The sequence below is a fragment of the Molossus molossus genome, unplaced genomic scaffold (assembly GCF_014108415.1).
Source record: "Molossus molossus isolate mMolMol1 unplaced genomic scaffold, mMolMol1.p scaffold_m16_p_1, whole genome shotgun sequence".
NCBI classification, from domain to species: Eukaryota; Metazoa; Chordata; class Mammalia; order Chiroptera; family Molossidae; genus Molossus; species Molossus molossus.
The window spans coordinates 146,151,948-146,163,578 of NW_023425344.1; the positions used below are offsets into that span (position 1 = coordinate 146,151,948).

Below are 11,631 nucleotides of genomic sequence, written 5' to 3' on the forward strand. Positions count from 1 at the left end.
AATTATTTTTCTGAAGTTAAAGAGATATCAAACAATGATTAGAACTGAAGTATAATTCAAGAACGTTACAATTCATTCATTCAACAGTTTTATCAAGCTAGCAGTCTCCTTATTTTAAATATTTTCCTTCTGCACTCTGCACAGAAAAGGAAAGGTTTCTAGGGTATTCTGAAAGCAAAAAACAAGTTGCACAACAGCATAAGAAAGTAACATGTAAATAAATAAGCATATTGACATTTGTTTATATATACACAAAAACTCACTGGAAAGGTTCACAATAAAATAATGGAAATGGTTTATTAGAGAAGGGGAGTTGGTATGGATGAGAATGAGGTGACTAGGACTTTTTAATCTATCACTTGTTATATTTTTATTTTTGATTCATATATGTCTTATATTTTAAAAATAAATAAAATGTAAGATATACATGAATGTCTTCTTACATGCTTTATTGCATGCAAAAACTAGAATACTCCTATGATCAAATCCATTTGAAAGTATTATAAGCTGAATACCCAAACAATTGTCAATTGGACAAAGAGCTATGTAATTTTTTTTTTGATCCTCACCTGAGAATATGTTTTCATTGCTTTTTAAAAAAATTAATTAATTTTTGTTACAGATATTTCTCCTTTTCCCTCCATTGACGCCCTCTTCCTGTCCCCTCTCCCCCACAAAGCATTGCTGTCTATGTCCATTGGTTATGCTTATATGCAAAACTTCTTTGGTTTATCTGTTCCCTCCTCCTGTCCGCCTCCTCTGAGGTTTGTCAGTCTGAACCCTACTTCTATGTCTCTGGGTCTATTTTGTTTATCAGCTTATCTTGTTCATTATATTCCACAAATGAGTAAGATCATGTGATACTAGTCTTTTTCTGACTGGTTTATTTTTCTTAGCATAACACTCTCCATGTCCCTCCATTTTGTCTCAAAGGATAAGCGATCTTTCTTTCTTACAGCTGCATAGTATTCCATGGTGTATATGTACCACAGCTTTTTTTTTTTTTTTTTTATCCTCATCCGAGGACATTTTTCCATTTTTTGTACAGAGAGAGTGGGAGGGAGGGAGAGAGAGGAAGAGAGAGAGAGGGAAACATCGATGTGAAAGAGACACATCGAGTGGCTGCCACCCGCTCGACCAACCAGGGCCGGGGACAAACTGCAACCGAGGTACATGCCCTTAGCGGGAACCGAACCCGGGTCTCTCCGGACCGCAGGCGGACGCTCCAACCGCTGAGCCAAACTGGCCAGGGCACCACAGCTTTTTTATCCACTCATCTATTGATGGACTCTTGGTCTGTTTTCAGATCTTAGCTATTGTAAATAGTACTGCTATGGACATATATGAATATATTCTTTCTGATTGGTGTTTCAGGCTTCTTAGAATATATTCCTAGGAGTGGGATCACTGGGTCAAATGGCAGTTCAATTTTTAATTTTTTTGAGGTAACACCATATTGTTTTCCATAGTGGCTGCACCAGTCTGCATTCCCACCAGCAGTGGATCGATGAAACAAAGAGCTGGTTCTTTGAAAAGATAAACAAAATTGATGGACTCTTAACTAGACTCACCAAGAAACAAAGAGAGAGAATCCAAATACACAAAATCAGAAATGAAAGAGGACAAATAATAACTGACACTACAGAAATACAAAGGATAGTTAACAAATATTATGAACAATTATATGGCAACAAATTTGACAATCTAAGCAAAATGGACAAATTTCTAGAAACACATAGTCTCCCAAAACTAAACCAGGAAGAGATAGAAAACTTGAACAGACCAATAACAACAAAAGAAATTGAATAAAGACTCTCCCAGCAAACAAAAGCCCAGGCCTGGATGACTTCACGGGTGAATTTTACCAAACATTCAAAGAAGAACTAATACCCATTCTTCTCAAACTATTTCAAAAAATTCAAGAAGGAAGACTTCCAAACTCGTTTTATGAGGCCAGCAAAATTCTAATTCCAAAACCAGAAAAAGACACTACAAAGAAAAAAAAGTACAAGCCAATATCTCTGATGAACATAGATGCCAAAATCCTGAACAAAATACTAGCAAATTGAATCCAGCAATACATCAAAAAAAATTATTCACCAACAGTATTTTTTATTGACTCTTTAGGGTTTTCTATATATAATATCATATCATCTGCAAGTGGCAACAGTTTTACTTCTTCCTTTCCAATTTGGATGTCTATTATTTCTTTTTCTTGCCTTATCACTCTGGCTAGGACTTTCAATACTGTGATGAATAAATGTTATGAGTGTGGCAGCCTTGTCTTTATCCTGATTTTAGATGAAAACAATTCATCAGTGAATATAACATTAGCTGTGGGATTTCCATTTATGGCCTTTTTTATGTTGAGGTATGTTACTGCTATAACCACTTTGTTGAGAAGTTTTACCATTAATGGATATTGAGTTTTGTTAAATGCTCTTTTTTTCATCTATTGAGATGTTCACAAGATTTTTGTCCTTCATTTTGTCAATGTGGTGTTTCACATTGACTAATTTGAGGATGTTGAACCATTTTTACATCCCTAGAACAAATTCTACTTGATCATGGTGTCTGATCCTTTAAATGTATTGTTGAATTTGGTTGGCTAATATTTCATTGAGGATTTTTGTATCTATGTTCATCAAGAATATTGGTCTGTAATTTTGGTCTGCATCCTTGTCTGGTTTTGATATCAGTGTAATGCTAGTCTTGTAAGTAAGTTTGAAAAAGTTTCCTTCTATTCAATATTTTGGAAGAGTTTGAGGAGGATTGGTATTAATAATTCTTAGAATATTTGGTAGAATTCACCAGTGAAGCCATTTAGTCCTGGTATTTTGTTTCTTGGGAAGTTATGGATTGCTGATATGATCTCCTTAACAGTGATTGATCTGTTCAGACTTTTTATGTCATCATGATTCACTCTTGGTAGGCTGTATGTTTCTAGAAATGTATTTATTCTTTCTAGGTTATACAATTTGTTGGAATGTAATTATTCATAGTAGTCTCTTATGATCTTTTGTATTATTGTGGTATCAGTCATAACATTTCTTTTACTTCTGGTTTTATTTATTTTGGTACTCTTTCTTGTTAAGTCTCACCAAAGGTTTGTCAATTTTGTGTATCTTTTCAAAGAGCCAGTTCTTAGTTTCATTGGTCTTTTTGGTCTATATTCTCTTTATTTCTTCTCTAGTCTTTGTTATTTCCTTTTTTTTTTTTTTTTTAATTAACTTTGGACTTCATTTATTATTTTTCTAGTTCCTTGAAGTTATGTTAGGTTGTTTACTTTCGACTTTTTTGTTTTGTTTTGTTTTTTGAGGTAGGCATTTATCTCTTAGAACTTCTTTTGCTGCATTTTGCTTTAAGGCTTAAAAACATATATGACTTAAGTGTGATTTACTAGTTCTCAGACTTCTTGTTCTCTCTTTTTGCTTAGACCTCTCCTTCCACAACCCAACAAACAAGAGCACAGAGTATGACAAAGGACACAGGTGAATAAACAGAGATATAATGCAGTAGATTAAGTATTGAGACTGAGGTCAACAGAATATGCCACAGTTCAGGTTGTAGAGTTGGCAGAGAAAGCTACTCAGAAGAACTCATATACACCAGAGTAAATTGAGTTTGAATAGGAAGCCAAATTTTTAGTCTGGGGAATATAGTGAACACAAATAGAAAAATGTGAACAGTGATACAGAATTCTAAAAGCAGTTTTGGGGATGTGTATCTCTAGAGGATAAAGTACAAGGCTGGGAGAAGCAGAAGTAACTGGAGATGATGCAGGGAATCTTCCCCTATCTTATCACACTCTTGGGGCTTCAATTATTTCCCAACCTAGAAGACAGAGAAGGGATTCCCAACATCATTTTAAGTCTTCAGGGAGAACTCACTATGTCTGTGTTACTTGGGAAATAAACATTTCCTTTGAGTGCCATGCGGGAGAGAGTTGGAAGATGACTGTGACCTTCCACAGCTGGTCAAACCCCATTCTTTCTCTCATTTTCACTTTATTGCACCAATACTTTTACAGGAGCCTGACTTGGGTAGTTGACAGATGAAGGCAGAAACATTCCCAGTTATCCCTTGTTGAATGAAGAGTCAGCCTCTTTTTCAAATATATCAGGCCTGGAATCTGGGAAATTTCCTTTGAATTGCAAAGCTCCCCTGGGTCTTTTAAGTATTATATTCTCTCTTTGTCTTTCTTACTCTCTTATGGTTTTATCTCCCCACCATTTTCTCTAGCAGGCTCTGCTGCTAGCTGGGTTCAGATGTCCTGGATCAACCAATCCACATTTTGGAGCGTCTCCACTGGAAACTAAAGTTATACACCGTACCCTTCAATAAAGAGGTTGGTTAAAGGTCAATGATTTCTTCAGCCTTCTCCTTCTCTGCATTCAGGCTAATACCAGGATCCAGGGAAGACGGGTTCTAAAACAGGAAAATTGACAGTTTGTACATAAAACTCGTCAGTAAAAAGGTGAAGACCTGACTTTAAATGGAACATTTTTTTACTATTAGAAATGGAAAGAACTATAGGTAAGTGCATTAAGTTTTTTCACAGCCAGATGAAAGGCTTAATCCCTTCATATCCACCCCTTGCCTTTCAGCTCCATGTTATTCTGATAGTGGCATACCTTGGAGTGTTGTGAGATCATCGTCCTACCCCTAAAGCGTGTTTATTTGAGCCTAAAGCAGTGATCACGTTGCAGAAGACATTGTTTCTACAGAGAGAGAAAGGTGAGTCCTGATAACTGTCTGGCCCTTGGTCAGAAAATGGGGCAGCATGATGCAGCCTCCTTAAAATCAAAAAGCCCCTTTGTTTACAAGGCAGAACAGTATCTCGGGAATTATACTCAGGAAGAAAGCACAAGAGAAGAAGCATATTATCCAACTTCTGCATGTTTTCCTAAGTGCTCTGCCCATCCTCAGAAACTCTAAGGATACCAGGCTATTGTCAGTCTCACAGTACAGGGTATGGGAAGGACGCCAGGATGGAGCAGGATACTGAGTCATAAAAAGGGAAAGAGGATTTTGCAGTGTGATCTCCACCCTCATGGAGACAACATTATCATCCAGGGGTAGGTAGTAGGAATTCCTTCCATATTTGAGGTTGAGACTCATCTTCCTCTCACTACGATATAGTTAGGTTCAGTTTAATAAAAATAGTTTCACAGAGAGCAACAGAGAGCCAAAAAGTGTCCTCTTTGAGGTGACTGGTCCTCTCTCATTTGCTCTGCCTCTTATATCCTATGTTTCTACCTAAATGTACCATGTTCAGATGCTGCTCTTTTCCACTAAAAACCTTCTCTTCTGTCAAAGTCATACTCATTTTTGAGGTAACAAAATTGTTTTTATTATATTTAGAGTGAAATGACTAAAGATTGGAAAGTTAAATCTTTCCAAGTCATACGGCTAGTTCACCGTAGTATTTGAGCCACACCGCTTCTTACTCTTTGAAAGAAGAGTATTCTTTGTTTCCAACTTGTTGCCATCATGTATTTTCTAGTTTTCTGGCTTTCTCAAGAGCGAGGACTTTGATAATATTGCAAACTGCAAGATATTATTATACTACATTTTTTTCCTGCAGGTAGCAGCTTGTTTTCTGGGCTGTTTTTTAAAACTAGATGGTCTGTACTGCAGCCTTTGACCTTCACATAGACAGTGTCTTGAAATTTTATCCATTTTCTAATATGATACAATTTTCCCTTGGAAGTATGGTTTACTGTTCTATTGGGGCTAAACTGAGTTGCTCTTTTTGTTTTCCTTTTATAATTTAATTTATTGGTAGGATATTGGTTAATAAAATTATATAAGTTTCAGGTGTACAATTCTATAATAAGTCATCTGTATATTGTATTCTTTGGTCACCACCCCAAGTCAAGTCTCCTTCCATCACTATTTATCGCCCCTTTACCTTCTACTTTTCTCCCACCCCCCTTTCCCTCTGGTAATCACCATACTGTTTGTGACTTTTTTGTTTTTGTTTTATTTTTTTACTTAATCTCTTCACCTTTTCCACCCACCACTCCGACCCCTATCCTCTCTGATAGCTGTCAGGGTCTGTTCTCTGTATCTATGAGTCTGCTTCTATTTTGTTGTTTAGTTTATTTTGTTCATTAGATTCCACATGAGTGAAATCATATGGTATTTGTCTTTCCCTGACTGGCTTATTTCACTTGGTATAATGCTGTCCAGGTTTATCCATAATGCCACAAAAGGTAAGATTTTCTTCTTTTTTGTAGCTGACTAGTATTCCATTGTGCAAATGTACTTGGGCTGTTTCCAGATCTTGGCTATTATAAATAATGCTGCAAGGTGCACATATTCTTTTGAATTAGTGTTTTAGGTTTCTTTGGATATATTCCCATAAGTGGAATTACTGGGTTATAAGGCAGTTCCATTTTTAATTTCTTGAGATAACTCCATACTGCTTTCCACAGTGGCTGCACCAGTCTTCATTCCCACTAATATGCATGAGGGTTCTCTTTTCTCCACATCCTCACCATCACTTGTTGTTTGTTGATTTATTGATGATTGCTCTTCTGACAGATATGAGGTGATATCTCATGGTGGTTTTAATTTACATCTCTCTGATAATTAGTGATGTTGAACATCTTTTCATATATCTATTGGCCATCTGAATTGTCCTCTTTGGAGAAGTGTGTATTAGGTCCTTTGCCCATTTTTAATTGGATTGTTTATGGTTTGGGTGTTGAGTTTAAAAAGTTTTTTATAAGTTTTGGACATTAACCCCTTATCAGATGTATCATCGGTGATTATGCTCTCCCATTCAGTATTGTCTTTTCATTTTGTGGATGGTTTCCTTTGCTGTGCAAATGCTTTTTAGCAAAGGAAACCATCTATACTCATTTTTAGTATTTAGTTTAGGTATCACCTTTCTCCAGAATACTTCCTGTCTCTCTGTCAGTTTGGTTCCTTTTCTATGTGTCCCCTTAGACCCGGTGCTTACCTGTGACATTCCACCTGTGACACATGTTAATTTTTTTTTTGTCATTCAGAGGCAGCGAGTTAAATGAGGGTAGCAACAATGTCTCCTTTATCTCTGAATCACCAACTGTAGTGCCTGATACATAATCAACACAGAGCAAAAGTTAAATGAATTTACTGACAGTAAGGCAATTTCTTTAGAAGCTGGAGGGAAATGAGGCTCTAAATGGAATCCCTAAGGAGAAAGACTACAAAGTTACTTATCCTAGACAAAAGGCACAAAAATTTTCCTACTCAGTGGGATCCACAGGTGAGATTGTAAGTACAGAGCCTTATGTTTGCTGGGACAAAGATGCTGGGGTGTGCTAGAGAACAACAGGCTGGCGGAGAACCAAGGCCTTAAGGCACATCTCATGCTCTGTATGGCTAAGAGGATCAGTATTTGCCTAATAACTGAGACATTTTTTTTTCCTTTTTTTGGTTAACCCTCATCAGAAGATATTTTTTTCCATTGATATATTTTTTTAGAGAACGTGAAAGGGAGAGAGGGCAGGAGAGATAGAGAGGCAAAACGTTCCCCTGACTGGGAATTGAACCTGTGACCCTTCGGTCGCGGACCAATGCTCTAACCATTGAACTAAACTGACCAGGGCATAACTGAGGCATTTTAAAAACTAAGTTTCAGATATATTTATTTAACTCTTATTGAGGCAGGATAGTTAGATGTTAGGAGAATTTTTGACAAGTAGGAAAAGAAAAACTGAAACAGATGGTTACACAAATGGGGATCAAACAATACAAGCAATTCACAGCCAGCCAGTAAATAGCAGTATCTTATCTTCCCTAACCAAGGACACTTGAGAGCAACTGGTTTACATCCCTCTTCCCTAACCAGAGAGTAAATAGCTTAAGTCACCCTGGTGAGGGACATAGAGAACAGAGATCCAGTTAGTGCCATTAGTGCCAGCCAAACCCAAGGATGGATGAAATCAGGGGACTAAATAATAACAACAATGACAACAATAAAACACCTAATTAGAGCCCAAAAAAAATCCAAGATACAGGTAAAGCTGAACAGAAAATGACCCTGGTCCCTCTATGAGCTCATTTTGATACATCAATATGTCAAAGAATACACCTGGAAAGCTGATAAATATTTTGCTGAGAACTCCCCTAAGATTTCTGCCCACAGAAGAGAGGTAAAAACCCTTAAGACAAGGATGCCAGAGCAGGCTCTCTCAGAGCATGCCTTTGTCTTTCTTCCCCCTTTCTTTCTAGGTGTGTATCTCTTCTCTCTCTCTTCTAAGCTCTAAGGGTCCTGGTGAGACTTGCAATAAGGGGAGCAGTGGCTAACCACCTAAACCTGTCTCCCAGGCCCCCTTTTCTCTGACTTTTCCGTGAGCTAACAGCAGCCCCATTTTGGTTCACTTCTGTCACTGTGACTTTTACTTCTCAGTGAGTCGTCCACACAGCCCAGCATGGCTCATTTTTCTATAGCATTTCTAAAGGGCCAAAGTAGAGCACTGCCTGGGCTCTCTCCTGTTGCTTCTTCCATTTTAAGGCCTTCCTTTGATTCACTGTCCTCAGTTTTAATAAATGCACTCTCAAAATCACCTGCACTTCTGTTGAGAAATCTTTCCTGTTTGAATCAAGAACCCATACACTACTGATCAGCCTGAGGCGGACCTGTTCCAGGTCCAGTCCCTTTCCAGTGACATTATAACTTGTGGTCTTCAGAACTGGAAGAACTCAAATTGAATAGTAAGGATGTCATTTTTGATTTTGTTAGTAATTACCAGGAATTCATAATTCTGTCTCTGGAAAGTTTATCTAATAGGGCCAAGTTTGTAGAAAGACCTTGGATTGGTATCATGGGCTAAAACTTTAAGAAACTCATCTTAATATTCCCCAGAATGCTTAGCTTGAAGTTGACACTAAATAAATAGATGTGGATACCTGACTGAATCAATGTAGTTTATTCTTCTCATTCCTTTTAAAGGTGGCATAACTTGCTTTAGATAGGCGAGCACTTTGTGATGAGCTGTTTTGTTAGACCTTGAAAAAGGTAATTTCATATAAAAGATATACTAATGGCCTAGATTTCTATTACTTATTCTATAGCAGTTGAAAGACAAATAGGTTGAATGCACTGATAGTCTTACAAGGAACGTGGTAAGCTAAGAGGAGAGTCTGATGCCCTAACTTATAGTCCAGGGCTTTCTCTACCATATCATTTGTCAGCTAAGTGCTGGAAACTCTTTTAAACCCTTTGTACTATTATTTCACTTGCTCCTTACTACTTTTTCAAGACTCCTTGGCTAGTAAGTAGAGATGCTGGAATTCATAGCTAGGCAATTTTGTTCAAGTTCTGATCCTGGATGGATGGAAATCATATTATTCACAAAATCATTTATCTGATATTTTTGCTCAACTCAAACACTCAGTGATATTATTATAATGATTAAGTATCAACATCAAAAATCTGAGAATAAGATATGTGAAGCTGGAGGCTCTTGGCACTCTCATACCTAACTTCTAACTACCTTTTATGGAAACTGTTTGCCAGCTCTACAATCAATTAGATGTGGACCTCAGGTTCTTCAAATCTTGACAGGATCTGTGATTGGAGGAAGTGGGGATATGTGTGCCATATCATCATAAAATAAGTTTCAGGGTTGTTCTGGAAAATACCTGTCCTCACCAGGATTATGTTTATGTTGTTGCACAGGTGGGAAAGATAATGGCTCCTGGTGGGAACCAGAGCAGTGGTGTGACAGAGTTCATTCTGGCAGGTGTCCCAAATCTCAACAGCACAAAAGAAGAATTGTTTTCTGTCTTCCTTCTTGTCTATCTGCTGACTCTAACAGGCAATGTGCTGATTGTTGGGGTAGTAGGAGCCGATACTCGCCTACAAACTCCCATGTACTTCTTTCTGGGTAACCTGTCCTGCTTAGAGATCCTTCTCACTTCCGTCATCATTCCCAAGATGCTTAGCAATTTTCTCTCAAGGCAACACACTATTTCCTTTGCTGCATGTATTACCCAATTCTATTTCTACTTCTTTCTTGGGGCCTCTGAGTTTTTGCTGCTGGCTGTCATGTCTGTGGATCGCTACCTGGCCATCTGTCACCCTCTGCATTATCCCTTGCTCATGAATGGTACTGTATGCTTTTGGGTGGCCTTGTCCTGCTGGATGGGAGGAGTCTTCCCTGTGCTTGGCCCCACAGTTGCTGTGGCCTTGCTTCCTTTCTGTGAACAAGATGCTGTGGTGCAGCACTTCTTCTGTGACAGTGGCCCACTACTCCGACTGGCATGCACCAATACCAAGAAGCTGGAGGAGACTGACTTTATCCTGGCCTCTCTTGTCATTGTATCTTCACTGATGATTACTGCTGTGTCCTATGGCCACATAGTCCTGACTGTTCTACATATCCCCTCTGCTTCCGGCCGTCAGAAGGCCTTCTCTACCTGTACCTCCCACTTGATGGTGGTGACCCTCTTCTATGGAAGTGCCATTTTTCTCTATGTGCGGCCATCACAGAGTGGCTCTGTGGATACTAATTGGGCAGTGACAGTGGTAACAACATTTGTGACACCACTGCTTAATCCATTCATCTATGCTCTGCGCAATGAGCGAGTCAAGGAAGCTTTGAAGGATATGTTCAGGAAGGTGGTAGTAGAGTTCTGGGGGGATCTTTTACTTGTTAAGAGTTTCAACAAGAAAATAATGAGGTGCAGGTGAAGGGATATGATAACTAGTATTAAGTCCAAGTCTTCTCTGTTGTCATTCCCTTTCCTATTATCATCATGGACATCACCAAATGACTGAGTTCTGAAACTATGATGGAACTCCAGAGTTTCAAGTCTCTCCTCTTTCAGGAAACCTTCCTTGATTTTACCTCATTCATAAATCCATGTTATTTTTGATATATTATAATCAATACCATCATCACATCATAAAACCTTCCAATCTGTGAGATGCTGCAATTCAAAGCTAGGCAATCTGGTTCAAGATCTTAACCTAGTTTCATGGTCACCAGGGAATCATCTAAGGATGGGCTTCAGAAAATTTATAAGCCTCATTGGTATGTAAATTTTATGTGTTTGAGCTTATATGTATTTGTCCAGGAAGAGGATCTGTAACTTTAATCCAAGTCTTAGAGAGCTATATAGGTGATCTTCGTTATAAACTGATTTAAAATTCTTAGTAGACTCTTCCAATTGTATATGAAAATCAGGAATTAAAAGAATTCCTTATAATAACTTAAATAAATAAAAATAAAATATACAGATTATCTGGATATTTTTGTATGCACTTTCCAAAAAATTTTACATTTAGTGTCAGGTGGAAAAGAGTAAAACAAATTTACTAAGTGACTCTGATTCATTCACTTCTACACAGCAATCCAAGGTGCCTCTGGAAAGTCAGTTCAAAGAAAAAATTTTGTGAATAACAGCATTTAAAGTGTTTTTCTAATTTACACTCTATTACAAAAATAAATTTAAAATATTATTCATTTTATCACTGGATTGCGTTTCTTTCATTTGTCCATCTTTTTTACATTTTTATATCTGTTGTCCTCAGTCTTCTTTTGTTTGTAGTAAAATTGGGTTTGGGTTGAGGACTTTTAATATCAAAGAGTTACTAGCTACTTAGAACCAGAATTTGTGGTATACGCCCTG

General features: G+C 37.7%; 1 protein-coding gene across 1 annotated transcript; it reads left to right on the forward strand.

The window, feature by feature from the left end:
- Positions 1-9,686: 9,686 nt before the first annotated feature.
- On the forward strand, positions 9,687-10,690 carry LOC118620515 (olfactory receptor 6S1). The gene has a single exon (XM_036247654.1). The coding sequence runs from the start codon at positions 9,689-9,691 to the stop codon at positions 10,688-10,690; it is 1,002 nt and encodes a 333-aa protein (XP_036103547.1). The 5' UTR covers positions 9,687-9,688.
- The last annotated feature ends 941 nt before the right edge of the window (positions 10,691-11,631 follow it).

Coding starts and splice junctions, on each gene's coding strand:
- LOC118620515 (XM_036247654.1), top strand. CDS start 9,689: ATGGCTCCTGGTGGGAACCAGAGCAGTGGTGTGACAGAGTTCATTCTG.